This window comes from Macrobrachium nipponense, chromosome 5 (genome assembly GCF_015104395.2).
Source record: "Macrobrachium nipponense isolate FS-2020 chromosome 5, ASM1510439v2, whole genome shotgun sequence".
Classification (NCBI taxonomy): Eukaryota; Metazoa; Arthropoda; class Malacostraca; order Decapoda; family Palaemonidae; genus Macrobrachium; species Macrobrachium nipponense.
In genome coordinates, this window is record NC_061107.1 from 80,003,635 (window position 1) to 80,028,457 (window position 24,823).

Here is a 24,823-nt window from a genome sequence, read left to right on the forward strand (position 1 = left end):
TGTATAGATCTAGCTTAACCTTCCGAGATCATTACAGAACCGGACAGGTAGGCCAAATCTCCTCCAAGACATCATGATGTGGAGAGTGGCCCTCGACCAAACCTACTAAATTCGAATTTTTCTATCTAGATCGGCCGGGAGGATAAGTCTAACAATGTGATAAGAGAGAGGCTCTCTATCCTTGACATCCTCCCCTCTAGCACCGTAGCGCCGACAGGGGGAGAGGCATAAAGGGTACAAGGGTAGGGACACTTAGCCTACCTTCCAAGCCTAACCTAGGCTTGGTCAGTTAAGCCAGGGAGGGAAGCAACTCTACCAACCTCTCAGTGATATGAAATCAATGTGCATAATTTAACCTTTATTTGGTTCGTATTAAACAATAACTCATTCATATCTCATACCGGGATAGAGAGAGAGGGGACTCTCTCCTCTCCTGTGATAAATGCGATAGGCTACTAGTAGCCTAACAATTTTACATGTACACTATGCTGAAATTATGCAGAGATAGGCACGAACACGCTCTTGAGAAGCTGCGGGGGTGGGCAGAGGCCAGAATTTAAACTAATCAATCTTTCTTTAAAACCCCTGAGGACTCATGAGCGTGTTAGGCCTTCCTCCGAACCAATCCAAACTTGGTCGGTTAAAGTTAAGCATGGAATATGAAATACATCACTGATAATTGTATGGAGTACTCAAAAAATCATAAATGTGCATAGACAATATAATATACAATAAACAATATAATATGCAATACCATAATGAGGTATCATGGAAGAGTTGCAAGAGGAACATAAGGTGTAATAAAAATACCCAGCATAGGTCTAGCCTAACTCTCCTAGATCACTATAGATCCGGTCAGGTAGGCCAGATAAACCTCCAAGGACATCCTGGCGTGGACGGTGGGCACTCAACCAAACCTTCCATACTCGAAATTTTCGATCTGGTCAGGTAGGGAGGATAGGTCCAACGATATGACAAGAGAGATACTCTCTATCCTTGATATCCTCCCCATTAGCACCGTAGCGCAGACAGGGGGAGAGGTAAGGGTATAGGGGTAGGGGCACCTAGCCTACCTTCCAAGCCTAATCTAGGCCTGGTCGGTTAAGCTAGGGAAGGAAGCAACTCCTCCAACCTCATATGATATGAAAATCATAAATGTGCATAAGCAATATAATATTCAATAAACAATATAATATACAATACAATAATAATTTAATAATGAGGTATCAAGGAAGAGTTGTAACTAAAGTTAAGGAGACTACCCAGTATGGATCTAGCCTAACCCTCCGAGATCACTACGGAACCGGACAGTTAGGCCAAATCTCCTCTAAGACATCATAATGTGAACATTATCCCTTGATCAAACCTACTAAACTCGAATTTTTTCAATTCAGATTGGCAGGGAGGACAAGTCCAACAATGTGAAAGGATAAAAAGGTTTACTATCCTTGATATCCTCCCCTCTAGCACTGTAGTGCCAGCAGGGGGAGAGGCATAAAGGGTACAGGGTTTGGGACACCTAGCCTACCTTCCAAGTCTGACCTGGGCTTGTTTGGTTAAGCTGGGGGGGGGGGGGGGGGGGGGGGGGGGGGGGGGGGGGGGGGGGGGGGGGGGGGGGGGGGGGGGGGGGGGGGGGGGGGGGGGGGGGAGCAACTATCTTCCTACCTCTTAAGTGATATTAAATCTACTTGTATATTTATATCTATTCGGTTCGTATTACCAGTAATCATGGAAAGTCACATCAGGGAGGGAGAAAGAAGCTCTCTCTCTTTCCTGTCCCATCATTATGCGATAGACTACTAGTAGCCTACTGATCAACATGCATAATATATTAATTTTACCCCGAGATAAGCACGAACACGCTCTTGAGAAGCTGGGGGTGGGGATCTAATTATGAACTAATCAACCTTTCTTTAACCCCTCAGACCTTGACTCCAGAGTACGACAAGAGGATGTTAGTCCTCTCTATGAACCAAGTCTGGTTGAATAATAATTAAACACGTAATATAAGATACGTTTGATGATTGTAATAAATAATTTTTGATCTATTAAATTTTTAAAGAAATTGCGCCAGAGCTCCATGCGTTCTGATGATGCTCTCGAAATTGCGGACAAACTGACAACCCCTCAATACATTTCTAAGGGGCCGAAGGCCAATTGGGAAGTCCCGCAACCATCTAAGTTACGAAAACATAAATTGGAATACTCAAACTTCGAAGGAGGAGGAAGTTCTGCAGACGCCATCGCAAAATTAGAGGATTGCTGGGACAACGAAAAGAACGCATGCACTCAGAGCAATGTCTAATACAGGAATGATAGATGGCGCGGTAGTCGGGTAGTAGTAGTAGTAGCGGGAGCAAGGAGGGAGGAGTGGCCATTGCAACGGCTCTCTCCAAGAGAGGGATTTTGGAAAGGAATCCTCTAATTGGCAGAAGACCTGTGAATAGTGGCTTCCACTCGCTTTGTACTTTATACACGACACCCTTTGGGTGCTCGTGCGAGGGTAGTAACCTCAGCATACCATGCTAGCTTTTTTCTTTGGTATATTTAGAATCTATTTATACGTACTTAGAAAAGTGAGCTACAGGGACTTTTCACCGGAGAACACAGGTCGAACCCAGAAAATGAAGTACTAATCTCAGAATCAAACTTTCACAATTGAAGCTTCTATTTTACAATCAAAATCAAGCTAAGCACTTCTCAGTAGACATGGACAACTCAGGCAGGTATCAAATTTTAGATTTCTAGCCAAATAGGTTTGTGTGTCAAGCCATTGATTAGTGTTTGTGGAAAATAGAACAGGCCTTCGAGGAAGTTCAAAGGAATTGCCTTGAACAACTCAAGATTATTTTGTCTATGATGAGACTTAGCATTATAAACTAATTCTGCATAAGTGAAACAGAGGTTTGTTTATGGAATATAAAATTTCCTATTTACGTATATGTACGTATATTAATTAATTTAGTATGCTTTGACCACTATTTACTAATGAGCTTTCACTAACAGCGGTAGCTGAAGACATGTTTGGGTATGCGACAAGCTCTTGGTATCTTGGTGACACAGTATCTTACATTGAGTTTAATACTCCCACGTTTACCTCGGAGGAAGTCTTAACCCTTGAAGATGCCATCAATATGAAACTTCGCAGTGCAGTACCCGTGACAGTTATGGAGTATGATGCCTCTGACCCAAAATTAAAAGAGGTTTGTATTGATGAATAAGATTTTTTATATATTTCCCAGTACTAATTTGCTGCAAAGTTGGTGTTCTTTACTGGTATAGTTGTAGGATATTTTACACACTTTATATTGTATTTTAGATACTGAAATATTTTAAGTGATCTGATGGTAGACTGTGTATCAAGTACAGCTAAAGTTAGTGGTAATTCCATTAGTCAAAGTCAAAGAAAGATGCAGAAAATCTTGGTAGGTTTAAAAGCTAATTTAAATCCATCCATCTGCAAAGGGAACACCCCTTACTAGTGAATTTGCTTGAAGATTTGCATCTTTCCTGAGGTGCTTGTGACTCTGCTCAATGAAAGTGGATAAGTGTATTGTACTGATTACCCTGCCAAAGTCAGTAAGGAAAAGGCACAAACCATGATATTAACAAGGTACTAGTCCAACTCCATAATCCCATGTTAGCCTCTGAACATCCACTTCTATTTCAAATTCACTCAGTAGTTGGCCTCTCCTGTACCTGAGTTGCAAAATTTTTTTTTTCCACAGGAGTCCTACATTCATAAATAGCTATTCATGCTCATGAAATTTTTGCTGTAAAAACAGTATAATTTTTTAAAATTACAAACCCATCAATTTACACATAAGGCTTTCTTACCAACCCCTCTAATCTTGTGATAGGTCCAGACAATGTAATATTGTGGAATGATGGGTGATCATTAATGACGTCTTCATTTTACAGTGTTTCCGTTATTGCTTAGTGCCCAGATAGTCTCCTGTAAACTGAATTGATGAAAAAAAAAATTGTTTTCACCAGTAAAAATATATGAATATTTTTAGGCAAATCTTACATCTCAGAAATAATCTCCCAACAGTCTCATACGAGAGGCCTACCAGAAGATCTTGTTGGACCAGTGAGAGTGGTAACCATTGATGGCATTGATTCTAATATGTGCTGTGGAACTCACGTCCATAGTCTTGCAGATATTCAAGCAGTCAAACTTTTGCACACAGAAAAAGGAAAAACCAATAAAATACTACTGTATTTTGTTGCTGGCAACAGAGTCCTAAGGTATTTAACTTGTAAATTCTCATTATTGTAGTTTTGAACAAGTAAACTGACAATTATTTCCATGTTGCACTTTCTATATTTTTCAGAGGGCTGATTTATGTTTTTAATACAGCACTGAGTTTTTACAACAAAAGGGATTTTGACAAAGGAAAAATCTATTTCTGGGGGAAGACCTGTGTCGCCTGGTGAAAATTCCCTGTAGCTCACTTTTCCAAGTATAAATAGATCCTAAATATATCAGAGAAAAAAGCTAGCATGGTTATGCTGAAGTTACTACCTTCAGCTCGAGCATCCCAAGGGCGTCGGTATAGCACTAGGGCGAGTGGAAGCCACTACCAACAGGTCTTCTTGCCAATTAGAGGATTCCTTTCAAAATCCCTCCCACAGCAAGAGCCGTTACAACGGTTACCCCTCTCACCTTCCGCTCACACTCACTACTACTACTACTACACTCCCGCCATCTTCATTCCTGGAATAGACAGCCAAGCTTGGACTGGCTAAGGGTGGGAATAGAAGAAGGGATGGGTTCACCGGGCGTCACAGGTCTTCCCCCAGAAATAGATTTTTCCTTTGTCAAAATCCCTTTTCTGGGTTTGACCTGTGTCTCCCAGTGAAAAAGTATCAGAGAATTGCCATCCAAGCTTAACAGATACCAAACAAGTATATAAAGGGGATAATGAAACCTAAGTTTCACTTAAGAATAAATTTAATGCGCCGTAATAGGGCGGACAACTTACTTACTAATTATAATTAGGATTTAAACTAGAGCTTAAAACTAGTAATAAAAATAACATAACAGAATGTTATCTGAAGCAATATGCAATAGATTATGTACAGACATGTTAGTGATACCAATATGGTCTCAATGCTATATAAAAGTTCCAGTGACGGGATGGCAACAACCCAGTCCGGCCTGGAAGAGAGAGGGTTGGTAGGGAATACGAGTGAGGCAGGTAGGAAGGAGAGAGTGTTGAAGGGAAAGGAATTGACAAAAAGGGTGCTAAGGAAAGGAGTTGATAAGACTCGGTTTTTCAGGGGAGACTATGCTCCCTGCAGCCACTGTTGAGAATTTAAGGGCCTCTAAGTTCTTTAGATAGTGGCGTTTAAATACTGCTGGAGATTTCCAACCCCTATATTTCTTCAGGTCTTCGAAATTCATATTGTGAAAATAGTTAATGGAGGTAGCCACTGCCCGGATGTCATTGCCGTGTGGGACTGAATACGGGTTGGCCTGTTTAACCCTTAAACGCCGAAGGGGTATATTAAAAATCGTCTTCCGTGTGCCGAGGCGGTCTCAGAGTGAGCGCGGAAGCGGAAAAAATATTTTTTTCAAAAAATCACAGCGCGCTTAGTTTTTAAGATTAAGAGTTCATTTTGGCTCCTTTTTTTGTCATTGCCTGAAGTTTAGTATGCAACCATCAGAAATGAAAAAAATTATCATTACCATATATAAATAATGCGATATATGATAGCGCGAAAACAAAATTTCATATATAATTGTATTCAAATCGCGCTATTGCGCAAAACGGTTAAAGGTAACGAGTTAATTTTTTTTCGTTGTAATGTACACTAAATTGCGATCATTTTGGTATATAACACATTGTAAAACAATAAAAGCAACACAGAGAAAATATTATCACAAAATAATGCATGAATTCGTAACGCAAGGATGTAAACAAATATTTTTTTCAAAAATTCACCATAAATCTAAATATTGTCCTAGAGACTTCCAATTTCTTTCAAAATGAAGAAAAATGATTGAATATTACTATAATGAAAGAGTATTAGCTTAAAATTGCAGTTTTCGACCATATCTGATGAGTTAAAGTTGACCAAATGTCGAATTTTATTATATATTTTTTTTATATGCAATTATTTCAGAAATTAGAAAAGCTACAACCTTAAAATATTTTTTGTTTTATTCTAAATAAAATTGCGCACATTTTCATATATAAAACTGTATGAAATGCCTAATATGAAACGGAGCAAATATTCCGAGAATGGGACGTACGCATTTCGGAGATTTGTGGCGGAGAATCTGCGCGTGGAGGGAAGGAAAGTTTTTTTTTTAAATTCACCATAAATCTAAATATTTTGCTAGAGACTTCGAATTTGTTTCAAGATGAAGATAAATGACTGAATATTACTAGACTGTAAGGGTTTTAGCTTACAATTGCGTTTTTTTACCATTTCGGTAGAGTCAAAGTTGACCGAACGTGGTTTTTTTTCTATTTATCGTGATTTATATGCAAATATTTCGAAAATGAGAAAAGCTGCAACCATCAATTATTTTTTGTTGTATTCTACATGAAATTGTGCACATTTTCATATATAAAACTTTATGTAACGGCTAATTTAAAATGGTGCAAACATTACCACAATCGCACGTATGATTTTTTCGGAAGAGTTACCGTGCGGACGTAAATAAAATGTTATTTTTTTCATAAATTCACCATAAATCGAAATATTGTGCTAGAGACTTACAATTTGTTGCAAAATGAAGGTAAATGATTGAATATTACTAGAATATAAGCGTTTTAGCTTACAATTGCGTTTTTCGACCATTTCGGTAGAGTCAAAGTTGACCAAAGGTTGAAAATTTGTCACTTATTTTTTATATAAAAATATTTCAAAAGTGATAAAAGCTACAACCATGGGTTGTTTTTAGTTGTATTGTGTATAAAATTGCGCACATTTCCATATATAAAACTTTATGTAACGGCTAATTTTAAAATGGTACAAACATTACCACAATCGCATGTATAATTTTTTTCGGAAGAGTTACCGCGTGGATGTAAGGAAAAAGTTTTTTCATAAATTCACCATAAATCGAAATATTGTGCTAGAGACTTCCAATTAGTTGCAAAATGAAGATAAATGATTGAATATTACTAAAATATAAGAGTTTTAGCTTACAATTGCGTTTTTCGACCATTTCGGTAGAGTCAAAGTTGACCGAAGGTTGAAATTTTGGCACTTATCGTTATTTATATGAAAATATCTCAAAACTGATAAAAGCTACAATCATGAGTATTTTTTTTGTTGTATTCTACATAAAAATGCACACATTTTCATATATAATACTCCATGTAACGGCTAATTTAAAATGGTACAAAAATTATGTCAAAGTGACGAAATAATTTCTGAGATGTGTCACAGATACTTTTTAGTGCGTCAAGAAAGAAATTCGCACTTGCGCGCCTGCGTAACGATTGTAAACAAAACAACACCTTGATCCGTGAACTCCCAGCATCCCCCAAGGCTCGTGATTCAAGAGTTTTCGGCGGGTAGGCCTAAAAGTATTTTTCCGCGAATTTTTAAAAAAACTTTTGTATGTCGACGTAAAATACGTCCAGTCGGCGTTTAAGGGTTAATATAGTAGAGTACAGGCGGCCCGCAGTTAGCGGCGCAATCACTCAATGGCGAATCGGTTTTACAGCGGTCGTCAAAAATATTCATTAAAAAAATAAGGCATTTTAAAGGTATCTTTACGGCACAATTTTCAGTTAACAGCGCCGCTAGTGCCGTTGTCTCATGAGCTCATACATTTGTAGAAATGCCTTTCAGACCATAAAGGTTATGCAAATTATATTAACAAATTTTATGGAGAGTTAATACGTGGGTATTAGGGTAAAATATATGCCTCTGACGCTGTTCTATGCCGAAAATATCGAGTTACATAAGTGCAAATTTAGCTATGGATGTGTCGATTTATAAATGTTCATGCTTTTGTTTAAAATTTGTATGAAAATGTATTACGTGTAAGGTATTTTTATTTCTGCACAGAAATATGATACAAAGGCAGCTTTTGAAACTGCCCTTCACGTTATCAAATACGATGTTTTTTCATGGTCTTTCTTGTGAGACGCCGCCTGCCGCTCTTCCGAAAAAATTGATTTAAAACTAGTGCAAATTAGCGATCGATGTGTCGATTTTATAAATGTTTATGCTCTTATGTTTAAAATGTGTATGAAAATGTATTACGAATAGGATATTTTTATTTCTGTGCAGAAATATGATAAAAAGGCACCTTTTGAAACTGCCCTTCAAGTTATCGACTACGATGTTTTTTCAAGTTCGTTCTTGTATGCCGCCGTCTGCCGCTCTTCCGAAAATATAGAGTTAAAAAGAGTGCAAATTTAGCAATCGATGTGTCGATTTTTTTAAATGTGTATGCTTTTATGTTTAAAATGTGTATGAAAATATATTACGTAAAGGTATTTTCATTTTTGTACAGAAATAAGATACAAATTAAGGCAGCCTTTGTAACTATGCTCCACGTTGTTAGGGGATGTTTTTTCATGTTCGTTCTTGTCCGCCAGTTCCGAAAAATGCATTGTGTTATTTTATTAATTATGCATCTTTTCCATAAATCCTTTAAAAAGTTATACATTATTTCACTGTATCCAAGAATATTGTATATATTCTCATATTATTGTATTTTAAAATAGTACGGCAAATTTAAGCCAGTATTCCGCGGAGCGGCCAATGTGGTTTGAAATCAGCTGATGAATACGAATTTGTTTCACTATAACGCAATTCTGAGCGAATGCTCTTGCTTCTAGTTAGCATAAACGAATATCTAGATACTTGACTTATATGAGACAAAATTATTTTTCCTTATACAACGTGTTTTTAGGTGGAAATATTTATTGAATATGTCTTGTTGTGAATGTGAACTACTTTTTTTTCGTTAACGGATTACTTTGGCGGCATGTTTTTTGCGTAAAAAATTACATGATTCCGTTCGCAATAATCCTTTACATTATCGTGATATGAACTATACGTTATTTATCTTATATCGTCGTGAAACCAACAGTAAAATGTGTTTTTCAAGCACAGTAGTTTTGATTAAAATGATTTTATCCCAATTTTATCTACGGTTGTGTTTGATGGCATACGTTTACTGCAGTTTTATCCTTGTTGCCGATGTATGATAATAGTCATTAGCAGCTTGAACAGTTTTCTCAGCTTCAGTTATAATTAGGTTTAAATTTAACAGGCAGTCCCCGGGTTACGACGGGGGTTCTGTTCTTGAGGCGCGTCGTAAGCCGAAAATCGTCGTAAGCCGGAACGACACTTGGAAATATGCCTTAAACTAAGAAAAAGTTAGAGAGACCTTACCTGTGTGACATGCAAGTATTGCATGATGTGTAGTGTGGTTATTTCAATGCCAAAGGATGGTTCTTGAAGGTATAATTCTTTATTAAACTCTTGTGACACTATAAAGCACAATCTTGAAGTACTATTACCAAGTCCTTAGTTGACTTTAATATACGTACGTACACTAATATGTAGTACTACACTTAATCCTTAGGTTAGATTATACACTAAACACTATTACACTGTATAGTAGTACACTAATCCTTTGGTAGATCCTGGAGTACACTAAAATCCCAGTCTGGTAGCTCTGGAAGGTAAAAGTATAACACAATTAGTACAAAATACTACACAAAGTCCTGAATGCAATATGTAAATTATAGATATCAAGAGTAAAAGAGTTAATGTATGTTAATTAATTCCTTACTTTTAGTTTATAATTCCTTACTTTGAGTTATATCAAGAGTAAAAAAGTTAATGTATGTGAATTAATTCCTTACTTTTAGTTTAAATTTGTTGTTCAACGTAACCCTGGATGCACAAAGTCTTATGTGGCCCCATAGCCTACATCATTCAGGGGGTTCTGGAATGTACAAAAAATAATTAGTATGTCAGTAAGTACTCTATGCATAGTAAGTTACATACAGTAATATGCACCATACAGTGGTTTAATATCACATATATAACATGTATAAAACTTAGTTAATGTATGTTAATTAATTCCTTACTTTTAGTTTAAATTTGTCGTTCAACGTAACCCTGGATGCACAAAGTCTTATGTGGCCCCATAGCCTACATCATTCAGGGGGTTCTGGAATGTACAAAAGATAATTTTGTCAGTAAGTACTCTATGCATAGTAAGTTACATACAGTAATATGCACCATACAGTGGTTTAATATCAACTGGTATGCATGTTGTAAATGATTGGTCTACACCCCCTGTTCAGCAGGGAGTGTACGTAATTCCATGAGGGACCTTGATCACTTATCCCATGTGAGAGATCTTGGTCACTTTATTTTAGTATAAAACTTACTTAATGTATGTTAATTACTACTATGTATAATTCCTTACCTTTAGTACTGTAGTAGTTTACTGTTGTCGTGCTATGTTATGTAGTAGTAGTAACCCTGGACAAAGTTTTATGTGGCCCCATAGCCTGCATCATGGAGGGGGTCCTGGTTTTCTGGAATGTACCAAAAAAGTATCAAAGTTAAGTCATGTATGTATGTTTAGTAAGTTACATACAGTAACCATACGTACAGTGGTTTATAACATGTATGTACATAATCAAACTTGGTTGGAAATTCCTGTAAAAAAAAGTTATGTACGTATGTAATACTACTGTATGTAAAAACCTTACTGTTCATACTTTGTTACACTACATGTTACATTTGATACGTATACTTTCCTGAAGGGTTTTTTCCATCCAAAAATGGTGCTTCTACTTGTAGTTATCCCTTGATGACACTTGTAGTAATTTGTTAGTAACAACCTGGAGTTGTGTGAAAAATGTTGGTTCTGGAAGGAAAAAGTAACAAAATTAGTGTACAAAATATACACTACAGAAAGTTGTGAATGCAATATGTTAATTACTGTAGATATATCAAGAGTACTAAAAGAGTTAATGTATGTTAATTAATTCCTTACTTTTAGTTTAAAGTTGTCGTTCAATGTAACCCTGGATGGACAAAGTCTTATGTGGCCCCATAGCCTACATCATTCAGGGGACTCTGGAATTGTACAAAAAATAATTTTGTCAGTAAGTCCTCTATGCAGAATAAGTACATACAGTAATATGCACCATAACAGTGGGTTTTAATATCACATATAACATGTAGTATAAAACTTAATTTAGAAATTCCTTACATAACTTACCAACTTTTAGTGAGTCTCAAAGCTGTTACCTAGGTTGTGGGAGATGGAGGTGGAGGTGTAGAGCATTCATGATAAGGATGCATTCCAAACCTAACTTCAGTGTGCTTTATCACAGATAACAGGCTAGGATGATGGGCAGTCTGGAATGAAGAATTAATATTAAAGGACAGTATGTAACCACTTAGGTGTACAAAATTTATTGTACGTATGCAAACATTAAACACAACTGAGAATTCCTTACCTTCAGCAAAATGAAGACATGTAGGCTATGTAGAGGTCTGGTTTATGTAAGTCACAGGTGCATGCCAGTCTGGAATGATAATGTAATATACATATGATTATAGTATGTATGTTACATACATAACATGGTTATTACATATGTAATAATAAAACATTAATAAAAAAAAATGTCCTTACCAAATTCTAGTGGTTGGCTTGCTTACTGGGATGGGCATATGGTAGATGAGTGGGTGGCTGGGCTATGGAGTAGGATGGGCAGGTGCTTGGGAGTCTGGAATGATAAAAAATATATAAAATGATAGAGTTACTACTGTAACTACTGCACATGTTATTACGTTTTGACCATATGTAGTGTGTAAACGTATGTACAATATAAAAATAAAGAATTCTTTTACTGAAAGGAATGGGAGAGGTGATACTACTGTATCAACTGATTTGGGCTGGAGAGGTGATACTACTCGTATCAACTGATGAGGGAACATCTAGATCTGGAAAGAATGATAGGGTACATAAATATATAAGGTGGATGTAATTGTAGCATATGTACACTTTTAATAAAATTTCTATTAGCAATTTATAAAACATTTTATACAAATTTGTTAAGGATTCCTTACCTGATGAATAGGGCGAGGCATCAAAAACCATGGAAAGGCTCAGGGTCATCTGGGTCGCTGTCACTATCAAAGGGGTCTGAAATGAAAAAAAAAATAATAAGGTTATGCAACATCAAACACATTGTACCACTATGTAAGTTAGTGTACGTATGTATGTAGGGTGTAAACAATTTCCAACATGAAAATGAGAAAAATTAAATTGCTTACCTGATTGTACACGTACAGGTGGACGGGCTGCTACAGAGGGTCCAGGTACAGGGGGGATCGGAACTGTCACAGTAGTACAGGGAGATCTGGAAACGTCACAGGTAGTACAGGGAGACTGGAACTGTACAGGTAGTACAGGGGGATATGGAACTGTCACCACTTCTGCAATAAAATTACAAATGATGAAAATTAATGAAGTTACAATTTACTCTTACATTTAGTTGTTACATTAAAAAATTAACACATTTTAATATGTACACTATGTAAACACATAAATTAGTAAAACAGTTCAGAATTCCTTACCAGGACTAGGATGTGGGAGGTGGTGGTACTGGAGACTTGTGAAAGAAAGTGTCAAGCCTGGACTGCACACTTCTCTTCGTCTGCTTCTCCTTCAGGGTCTCCTTGTAGAAAGTTACTAAGTCTAACATTCCACGTTTTATTTTGTCAAACCTGGCAACGTTAGGGTCTTCTGCCTCAAAAGAAGCCAAGGCTCTCTCCAGATGAGTAAAACCCTCTGACAAGCCTTTCACAGTTAATGACCTGGGTTTTGGCTCTGGTGCTGCTTCCTCTTCCTCAATCATTTGCTGTTCAAGTTCAAGTAAGTCCTCTGCAGACAATTCCTCTCCATGGGAAGCCAGCAGCTCTGTTACATCATCAGGTTCAAGATCTAGTTTCAGCCTCTTGCTTAGCCCTACGATCTTCCTCGTCACAGTCTCGACGTCTTCTGCCTGGTCAAAGCCTTCAAAACTGTGCACAAAACTGTGGACACAGTTTCTTCCAGGCCCCATTTAAAGTGGTCGTCTTCACCTCGTCCCAAGCACTTGCAATATTTTTCACTGCATCAGCAATGTTGTAGCCCTTCCAGAATTGCTTCAGTGTCAACTCCTTGTTAGCTTCTATGGCCCTCAAAGCAAAACGTATGGTCCTTCTAAGGTAGTAAGCCTTGAAATTAGCTATTACTCCCTGGTCCATTGGCTGTATCAGCGATGTGGTATTGGGTGGGAGGTACACCACCTTCACATTAGGGTGCATGTCGCTCAAATTTGAAGGGTGACCAGGGGCATTGTCCAGGACTAAGAGGGCCTTAAAAGGCAGACCCTTCGAAGTCAAATACCGTTCCACTGCTGGCACGAAATGGTCATTGAACCAATCTTCGAAGACCATCAAGGTAACCCAAGCCTTCTTGTTTGATTTCCAAATCACAGGGAGTTGACTCTTGAAAATGCCCTTGAATGCCCTGGGATTGTCGGCCAAATACACCAGCAAGGGCTCAGTTTCAAATCGCCACTTGCATTGGCCCCAAACAGCAAAGTCAGTCGCTCCTTTCCAGCTTTATGGCCAGGTTGCTGACTTCTCCTCCTTGAAAGGTACGTTCGATTTGGCATTCTTTTCCAAAATAATCCAGTCTCATCCACATTAAAGACTTGGTCAGCCGTGTAACCACCATCCTTAATTATCTCAGCCAAACCACCTGGAAAACTTTCTGCTGCTTCGCTATCAGCACTAGCAGCTTCACCTTGCAGCTTCACATTATGCAAATTTGCACGAGCCTTAAAACGGTTAAACCAACCTCTACTCGCGGAAAATTCACCACCAGCACTGCCTTCGCCAAACTTTTTCACTACTGCCTCATGCAGCGCTCTAGCCTTCTCCTGGATCACACTTAAGCTCACCGGAACACGTCGCTGTTTCTGGTCCTCCAGCCACATCATGAGCAATTTCTCCATTTCAACAATGCTCTGGCTACGTTGCTTCTCGTTTATCACCGTTGACTTCATCGGTGCAGCATCCTTAACGTGCTTCAGAATACGTTCCTTGTCCTTCACAATGGTTACCACCGTGGTCCTGCTCAAGCCTAAAGAACGGCCTATTTCGGTGTTAGTTTCTCCCTTCTCCGAACGCTTCACCACGTCATATTTTACCTCCATCGTGATGACCTTCCTCTTCTTGGATGAACTATCATCGGGGGAAGTACTTTGGCGTTTAGGAGCCATTGTAAATTTGCGAAAATGGCAAGGAATTTCAGCAACGTCTTAGCACACAACCGACTGAACTTCAGGCAGACACGCGATTGAAGTGGCGTCCTTTGGTATTGTTACGCTTAGCGTCCTCGACCGTCCGAGGTCGTTGTTCGGTCAATTTACCATACAGTTTAATAGCGTTAATTAATTTATGCACCTCCACTCAAAAACTAGTTCTGCATATGAGGTATCGTTAAAAAGTATAACAAAACGTCGTAACCTTGGAATTTGCGTTGTAATCTAACCAGAAACTTAGTTTTTTTAATTATGTACTGGAAACAAGCAATGATTTTTTCATTATTTGCGCTTTTGGACTGTTTTAAACTGCGCATCCCAAGCTAGTGTATTCATTCGCCCGCAAACTAGTTCCGCATATGCGGCGTCACTAAAAAAATTCAAAAAATACGAAAAAAAAAAAAAAAGTGTCGAAAATCATCATAACCTCAAAATTTTTGTTGTAATGTAACCAAAAACATATTTTTATTATATACTGTGCTAAACTATAAAGGATTTTTATCATAGCATGCGTTTTTTAAAAGCGTCGTTAACTCGGAGCGTCGGAAGCGTCAGCGTCGTAACCTCGGAACAAGCGTCGTAACCCAGGACGGATTTTCCATTGAATATTTAAGAAAAAGCGTCGTAACCTCGGAACGTCGTAAGCAGGGGACCGCCTGTATATTTCCCGGTTGATCTTTAATCTATATTGATCTTTGATCTATAGCGAATAAAGTTATTACATTAAGATATCTCAGTTTTATTCTATACATAATGTCATTTATAACAACTACGGTAATGTTGGACTGTAGTACGATGATTGAAATACAAGCCAAACGGATGTTATCCAGTTCGGTTGTACTTAGAAAAAAAAAAGTTTCTCGTTCGGATGTTCATGGCTGTACACGTTCACGCAACGAGTATAACGTTAAAACCATACTTTCATCATTCTCTTTTGCTGTTATTGAACATATGTAACTAGAAGATGGATAAAGTTAGGCCATTGTAATTTGATCTCTCATAAAATCGGACTATCGTAAGACTAATGATTGTAACTTGAACACTACAGCTACCTGTACACTGTATAAACTTTATTATATCTTTACATACTCTAGACACCCAAAGGATTAGGCTTTTTCGCTTTACAGTATTTACAATGCTATAATGTACTGTACAGTACTATTGTACAGTAAATTCTATAGTACTGTACTGCATAAATATAATTTTACTTATTGCGCCGTTGTGGGATTACGGCGCCTTTGACTGGTCTAGAGTTTCGAAAGAAGGTGTGCTGTGGCCGTAGGCTTTAAAATGGCTCAGCGTCGAAAATCGCTTGGCGTCGGCGGCCAGGAACGGAACCCCTGCCGCTAACCGAAGGCCGCCTGTATTTGTTGTCTAATACCCTTAAGAGAAATCATACCACCTTTCTCTCTAATGAAAAGGGCGCCTGAAGTTCTTTCAGAAGTCCTGGTCAGATGGGATTTAAGAGTATAACTACAGGACACAATGATGCGTCATGTGTCAGAGGAATAATCTTCCATGAAGCCCATCTGTTTTGTGGGTCCTCGTTCTTAGCCAAGAACTTCCGATCTGGGGATAGTAATACTTCACCCGACGGGAGGAATTCAACATGATCTGGATTTCTAGAGAGAGCCGAGAGTTCAGATATTCTGGCACCTGAAGCCAGGGCCATTAAGAATAAGGTCTTTCTGAGAAGGGTTATATTAGAGCATGACTCATTGTCAGTGTCTGAGGCTAATTTCTGGGCTTAGCCTGTGTCGCTCCATGAAATGGTTCCTTTAGCACTCATTTCTAAGGTATAAATATTGATATAAATACCAGAGAAAAAAGCTATATGGCAATGCCAGAATAGTCCGGCTCGCTCACCTTTATTTAAGGTGTCGGTATGGTATCTGGGGCGAGTGAAACCACTACCAGAGGTCCCCCTGCCATTTAGTCTCTTCCTTTCTCAATATCCCTCGTCTACAGAGGAGCCGTTCCAAGCCCCCGCTACCCGCTACTGCTACAACTAGCACTTTGTTTGCCATTCCTTTTGATAGCACGATGTCGCTAACATGCGCTTTTTCTTGTGTAGTGATTTCGCTTTGGAATTTCTGCTTCTTGCATCATGGAACGTCAGGTAGATACTGCATCTAAGTTGAGTACTGCAATTAATGTTTGGTATTATCCAGAGGGAGCGATACACATGTTTAACTGTGCTTTTATGAGTTATATGCAGAAGCGGCAGCCCGCCCGTTACCGCTCCCACGCCGCCATTTCGTGGCTGGGTACCGGTGTATATTTACGCTCCTATCACACACCAATTGGTCTCCTATACTAATTTGAGTCGATTCTCATTCATTTAGCAGTTCCTTATGTACGTATATTTTATAGATGCGTTCTATTTGTCTGACGTTTTAATGTTTAGTCCGATTGCAGGGGATAGCCTACCGACCGAACTGCATGCTTTCGGGACGTAGCCTACTCAGCTAGCCTTATTTTACATCTTGAGGTTGGCATATCAACCACATATCTAGTTAAGATGTATTATATGCTATTATTTTGTTAAGACACTCTTGTCTTCTATGGTTGGATCTTGATCCATTCGTAGCCTATACCTATTCGTCCTCGAGCCACCCTGGCCGTCTTGCCCTTTCGGTTAAATATTTTGATTCGGCATTCTAGGCTAAGCCGCTCGGAGTTGGCCAGGCCAACTAGTTCAATCGATTCGATTTACGAAGTTAGGCCAGCCACTTGAGAGGACTCATTGCTTTCTCTTTCGCTCCATATTTACTATTTCTCTTTTCTTCTCTCCTGCGTTAGGACAGGATGTCTCTTTATATATGTGTTTTTTATGATTTACTATAATGTAATTTTGTAAGGCATGTAGTAGACATATAGGCCTATTCTTGGTCGGTTGGTCCTTCACACCGCGTGGCTGTTCACCCGGCTGAAAGGTTTCCAGCTGACCGCGTACGAGCCACCCTGCTACCACCCCCCCCCACCCCCCACTCACCCACCTCGGTGGAGTGCGGACTCGCTCATGCTACACCATGTAGCCGATCCGAGTTCCCCAATAGGGGGGGGAGGATGAGTAGGGAGGGTTATTGGTGGGCAGGCCCCCTTACCATGCCTTGTAGTGGCACGAGGGTACCCTGTTCGGCTGAGCCGTGATTGGCCACCTGGCTCGCCCGGGTGGGATGCTCTCCGGTCCACGGTGTCATGTATTCCTTTCACGGTCTGGTTCACCCACCCTTTTCCCCCACTCCGGCGGATTCAGGACCCCGGCTTCTAGGTATGGTCTACGTAAATAGCACTATTCCTTTCGACCAGATATGGGCCAAGGTTATAAACGACCCCCTGTTCTGTGTTCACGAAGCTGGACCCAGCATCGGGATAGCTAGGTGTATTTAGACACGTGATAGATATTGATCCACACCTATGGAATCATTACTGTTGCATGCATATTAATACACATATATATTAACATCCATAATTTCATTACAGGCGGCCCTCGGTTAGCAGCAGGGGTTCCGTTCCTGGCCGCCGACGCCAAGCGATTTTCGACGCTGAGCGATTTTAAAGCCTACGGCCACAGCACACCTTCTTTCGAAACTCTAGACCAGTCAAAGGCGCCGTAATCCCACAACGGCGCAATAAGTAAAATTATATTTATGCAGTACAGTACTATAGAATTTACTGTACAATAGTACTGTACAGTACATTATAGCATTGTAAATACTGTAAAGCAAAAAAAGCCTAGCCTTAATCCTTTGGGTGTCTAGAGTATGTAAAGATATAATAAAGTTTATACAGTGTACAGGTAGCTGTAGTGTTCAAGTTACAATCATTAGTCTTACGATAGTCCAATTTTATGAGAGATCAAATTACAATGGCCTAACTTTATCCATCTTCTAGTTACATATGTTCAATAACAGCAAAAGAGAATGATGAAAGTATGGTTTTAACGTTATACTCGTTGCGTGAACGTGTACAACCATGAACAACCGAACGAGAAACTTTTTTTTTCTAAGTACAACTGAACTGGATAACATCCGTTTGGCTTGTATTTCAATCATCGTACTACAGTCCAACATTACCATAGTTGTTATAAATAGCGTTATGTATAGAATAGAACTGAGATATCTTAATGTAATATCTTTATTCGCTATAGATCAATGATCAATATAGATTAAAGATCAATCGGGAAATATACTGTTAAATTTAAACCTAGTTATAACTGAAGCTGAGAAAACTGTTCAAGCTGCTAATGACTATTATCGTACATCGGCAACAAGGATAAAACTGCAGTAAACGTATGCCATCAAACACAACCGTAGATAAAATTGGGATAAAATCATTTTAATCAAAACTACTGTGCTTGAAAGAACACATTTTACTGTTGGTTTCACGACGATATAAGATAAATAACGTAAAGTTCATATTACGATGATATAAAGGATTATTGCGAACGGAATCACGTAATTTTTTACGCAAAAAACATGCCGCCAAAGTAATCCGTTAACGAAAAAAAAGTAGTTCACATTCAAAACGAGACCTATTCAATAAATATTTCCACCTAAAAACACGTTGTATAAGAAAAAATAACTTTGTCTCATATAAGTCAAGTATCTAGATATTCGTTTATGCTAACTAGAAGCAAGAGCATTCGCTCAGAATTGCGTTATGGTGAAACAAATTCGTATTCATCAGCTGATTTCAAACCACATTGGCCGCTCCGCGGAATACTGGCTTAAATTTGCCGTAGTATTTTAAAATACAATAATATGAGAATACATACAATATTCTTGGATACAGTGAAATAATGTATAACTTTTTAAAGGATTTATGGAAAAGATGCATAATTAATAAAATAACACAATGCATTTTTCGGAACTGCCGGACAAGAACGAACATGAAAAAACATCTCCTGACAACGTGGAGGGTAGTTACAAAGGCTGCCTTAATTTGTATCTTATTTCTGTACAAAAATGAAAATACCTTTACGTAATATATTTTTATGCAGATTTTAAACATAAAAGCATAAACATTTAAAAAATCGACACATCGATCGCTAAATTTGCACTCTTTTTAACTCGATATTTTCGGAAGAGCAGCAGACGGCGGCATACGAGAACGAACTTGAAAAAACATCGTAGTCGATAACTTGAAGGGCAGTTTCAAAAGCTGCCTTTTTATCATATTTCTGCACAGAAATAAAAATACCCTGTTTGTAATACATTTTCATACACATTTTAAACATAAAAGCATAAACATTTATAAAATCGACACATCGATGGCTAATTTGCACTTGTTTTAAATCAATTTTTTCGGAAGAGCGGCAGGCGGCGTCTCACAAGAAAGACCATGAAAAAACATCGTATTTGATAACGTGAAGGGCAGTTTCAAAAGCTGCCTTTGTATCATATTTCTGTGCAGAAATAAAAATACCTTACACGTAATACATTTTCATACACATTTTAAACAAAAGCATGAACATTTATAAATCGACACATCCATAGCTAAATTTGCACTTATGTAACTCAATATTTTCGGCGTAGAACAGCGTCAGAGGCATATATTTTACCCTAATACCCACGTATTAACTCTCCATAAAATTTGTTAATATAATTTGCATAACCTTTATGGTCTGAACGGCATTTCTACAAATGAATGAGCTCATGAGACAACGGCACTAGCGGCGCTGTTAACTGAAAATTGTGCCATAAAGATACCTTTAAAATGCCTTATTTTTTTAATGAATATTTTTGACGACCGCCGTAAAACCGATTCGCCGTTGAGTGATTGCGCCGCTAACCGCGGGCCGCCTGTATATAAGATTTACGATATTTGGTTTGCCACAACGGCGGACTTGCTACTCCGTCTAGTATTCAAACCGAAATACCCTGTTAACACTAGCCCTCCGGCCTTGTGCCTGTGTCTGGATTTCCATCCTTCATCCCGGGGTTATGGGGATGGCTTGAGACCTCCTAAATCTTTTAGATTATACAGGTAGTGCTTGAGTTACGATAATCCGATGTTACGATGGGGTTAGCAATTAATACTTAAAAAAAAAGAAAAAAAGTTGAAAATGCATATTTTTAAATTTCGCGCACAGCGAGCGCTGACAGCAGCGTACTACGCTGTACGACATGTTGGCCCGAGAGCGAGAGGTTGGCCTAGGTACAGCGGCATCCAACGAGTTCGACCTCACTTGCTCTTGCTTTGAACTAAGTAAGATTAGGTCAGTGTTCGTTTGTGTTTTTTGTGAGTTTTTTTTTTCAAGTACCGTAAATTAAAACAAAAAAACTATGTCTGCCAAACAACCAAATAGGTGTCCTGCTGGTAGTGCAAAAAAGAGGAGGCAATCCATCACTTTGGAGCAGAAACTGAAGATAATAAACCAGCGTGAAGCGGGAAAGGCAGTCATGGTTATCGCACGTGACGAACATTTATCGCAATCGATGGTATCCACCATCCTCAAGGACAAGAAACGTGTAATGGATGCTGTAAAGGCATCTGCTTCAGTTCATTCAACGGTTATATCAAAGAAGAGGATAGGGCCTTTGGAAGAAATGGAGCAGTTACTGGTCACGTGGATGGAGGACCAAATACAAAAGCGTATGCCGCTCACCCTCTTAACCATTCAGACAAAGGCATGCATGCTTTTTGAAGAACTGAAGAAGAATTATGATGATAACCACAACAAAAGTTTTGCAGCAAGTGCTGGATGGTTTCGTCGTTTCAAGAACTGCCATAATTTTCACAGTGTGAAAATTAACGGTGAAGCAGCAAGCGCTGATGCTGATGGAGCCGCTAAGTTTAAGGATGTTTTACACGAGATCGTCGTTAATGAAGGGTACTTGCCAGAGCAAATCTTTAATGTTGATGAAACCGGATTTTATTGGAAACGTATGCCACAACGGTCCTACATCCACAAAGAAGCAATGGCGATGCCTTGGTTTAAGGCATACAAGGATCGATTGACTCCTCTGCTTGGGGGAAATGTGGCTGGGTATAAACTTAAGCCCTTTATGATTTATCACTCAGAAAATCCGAGGGCTTTAAAAAGCATCGACATCCATACACTTCCTGTGCATTACCATCATAATAAAAAAGCTTGGATGACTGCAATATTGTTCGAGGACTGGTTTGTTCATTGCTTCATTCCGGAAGTGAAAGATCATTGTAGGAAAAATAACATCCCCTTCAAAATTCTTCTGATTCTCGACAATGCTCCTGGCCACCCTCAGCACATCGGAGATATTAACGAGAATGTAAAAGTTGTGTTTCTGCCACCAAACACAACTTCTCCCATACAACCCATGGATCAGGGTGCTGTGGCTATGTTCAAGGCGTATTATCTTCGGAACACGTTTGCGCAGGCTGTTCAGGGTACGGATAACGAGGAGAAAGATCTCGGAACTTTCTGGAAAGAATTTAGTGTTCTTAACTCCATTATGAACATTGGAAGGGCGTGGAAGGAGGTAAAAAAAGAGTGTATGAATGGGGTCTGGAAAAATCTGCTGAAAGTGTATGTGAACTCGTTTAAAGGTTTCGATCAGAATGAAGAAGTGGAAATCAATAAAAAGATCTTGATACTTGGGAAAAGTTTAGATTTAGAAATTGACGAGGAAGATATCCAAGAACTTATAGATGTGCAAGATGTAGAGCTAACGGCAGAGGATTTAATTGCACTTGCAGAAGAGAAAAAAAAGCAGAAGAGGAAGAAGAAATAAAAGAGCCGGAGCGAACGTTTACGACTAAAAAACTGACAAGAGGCGTTTGCTTTATTTGAACAAGGACTGAAACTTTAAAGTGAAATGGATGGGGACGAGGAACGGTTTGCCAAAGTTCAGAGAGCTCATCAAGACAGTGTTGCATGTTACCGATTAATTTATGAAGAACGAAAAAAACGCACTGTGCAACCTACAATTGATTTTTTCTTCAAGAGAATGACTCCAGTGCCTTCAGCTTCCCCCAGCCCTACCCCCTCACTTGAGACTCGATCCTGTACGTCTCGGAACAGTTGTTTCCTCGAGACACCTGAACTAACAGAAGAAGAAATTCTATCTGAAGAAGAGCGAATTGATGATCCTGCTGCTTTATCATCATCCTCCTCTTCCGATCTTTAGTTATCGTAGCCATGAACAGCCTGACACCACCGACCACGTATGCCGACAACGGACCGAATCTTGGTGAGTACCCTTTACGCTACAGTCTGATCCTTGTTCTTATTATTAAATTTCTTTTTATACTTAATTATCATAAGTCAATCTGCATTGAAACACCCGAATTAGCTGATATTAATAATTACTATACCATATATGTACAGTATAAGGTATACTGTGTAGTGTAGGCTAATCTTCCATATATGTGTATATAGCCTAGCCTATATGGTACTGATTAACTTAGTGTAGGCTAGGCTATATCCGAGATACGATTTTCTCAACTTACGATGGGTTTTTCGGAACCTAACCCCATCGTAAGTAGGAGAATACCTGTATACGTCTCCGGCACCGCCGGAGTCTAAAGGTTTCATAGCCTCCCTTCCCCATTATCCCATCACAGATGATTTTATGGTTATAAAGGCTGGGCTCCAGAGCTAGTGAGAACAAGGTCGCATGTTACCTTAGAGTATATATATGCTGCCGCCGGAGACAACTCCGGCGGCAATAGCATAATGCATGTACCCCTGGACTTGCCTCCGGAGGGTTTATAATGATACTCATGTATCATTTAACTTACAGGTCTTGCACTGTTTGGAGGAAGGATGCACTGCCGTCCTTCAGGAGCCTTGTGGGCACTTGGTGTGTCGCACCCACACCGGTTGCGCGGTCCAGGTGGGAGAGACCTTGGTATGGCACCACGAAGGCTGTGAGATATGCTACGGCTTGGTGAAAGAGTTCACCTCCGAATCGGTAGGTATCACTCCGGACAGTGACACAATGATACAATGAGAATCAGCTGAATATGATACATAATTCATACTAGGCTAAGAATAGTTTCTAATTTAAGAATTGACATAATCCCTTTTACAGGGTCTCCAGGAGATCAGGGACGCGGCGCTGGCTACCCTGAAGGTCTGGGTTGGTGGTTTTGGCCACAACACCAAAAAGGCCCAGCCCTACTTGCTCTCGGAGGAGATGGCTGGGCTCATCTACCCCGGGGCCAAGAAGTCGGCAGCGGTAGTAGCCCCCCGTCATCGCCAAGATTCAAGCGATGACCACGCCCTTGCCGGAGGAAGTCGCAGGAGATGTGGCAGGGCTTGACCTTGACAGTGAGCCCATGACGGTGGACAACATGGGCGAAGGTAGGAATGGTAACGAGGCTGGTAGTGTAGGGGCTCAAGGCTTGCTCTTGAGCCCATCTCATTCTTCTTTCTCCTCTACTACTTCCTTCCAGGGGTTCACCGGGAAGCTTCAGTCAGTTAGGCCGAAGTCAACCTCGGAGATGCCCAAAGTTAAAAACCCAGTGGACTTGAAGGCCTTGAAAAAGTCCTTGCTAAAACATAGGTCTGGAACCAGCCGCGTCACTAAGCCATCGGCTACTAAACCCGAGGCGGACAAGGCAAAGGCTACTCCCCTGTCTCAGGGGTCGAGAATGAAGGTTCCAAAAGCTAAGGCCCAGCCCTCTAGCTTTGACCCGGAGGCATTTTCAGCCAATATGATGGAGCAGGTGGGAAGCATGGTATGGAACCAAGAAATGCTTTCCCAGCTGTCATCCACGCTGGAAGCCTCAGGCTAAACCATCCAATCCTAAGTGGAGAGGATGGTGACCCAGGAGAATCTAGTTGCTGGTCTCCGGGATACAGTGGCAACAGGACTGCCTCAGTCTGGCCAGGCAACCCATCCCTTGCCAATGCCGGACCCTTCCAACCTTCCTCCGTTCAAAAGCAACAATCCATGGAGGTTGGCAGCATACGCACCGTTCGTGGACAGTATGCTGACAATTGAGGGTTGCGGAACTTGAAGACTGGAGGACTTTGAGTTCCACCCTCCAGGGCTCCAGTTCCCCTTTATTGGCTACGTCCGTCTAACGGAAGACGCCATGATAAGGGAGGACAAAATCCCTAAAGAGACTGTCATCTTTCCCCGGGAGCAAGCACAACAAGCTTGGCTCCGGAATCTGATAGAGTGGCAATGTGTCAACACTAGGTTGACGGCCCACAGAAGCCCATTTACTATTTTTACAGTAAATGAGGATACTCCAACCCCATGCGTGTCCAAGGTGGCTGAGCTGACGATGCGGGCTGCCATGAAGGACGAACCTATGCCCCAGCTCTGGGAGACAGATTTACCTTCCCTTCTGGTCCCCGGAACCTCAGACTGCTGGGTAGACGCGCCTGCCACTTTCTCGGCAGGTAAGCTGGCACCGGACTGTGGTAACACGCTGTTCAGCGAGCGGCTCCCGAGACTCCCGAACAGCCTGATCAAAGCGGAATATGACGCTCGATCAAGGCTCAGCAGGTCCCTCAATTCCGTCACCACGGCTGAAATGACGTCCCTCATCTACTC

The 24,823-nt window shown here is 40.0% G+C and overlaps 1 protein-coding gene across 1 annotated transcript in view; it reads left to right on the plus strand.

Annotated features, from left to right (window-relative positions):
• The first annotated feature begins 3,006 nt into the window (after positions 1 to 3,006).
• The window catches only part of LOC135215454 (alanyl-tRNA editing protein Aarsd1-B-like), a 44,872-nt gene continuing 23,055 nt past the window's right edge, over positions 3,007 to 24,823 (plus strand). Inside the window, exons 1-2 of the mRNA XM_064250167.1 lie at positions 3,007 to 3,203; positions 4,055 to 4,251. Coding sequence (XP_064106237.1) covers positions 3,021 to 3,203; positions 4,055 to 4,251 — 380 coding nt within the window. The 5' untranslated portion in view covers positions 3,007 to 3,020. The remainder of the gene's footprint in view (positions 3,204 to 4,054; positions 4,252 to 24,823) is intronic.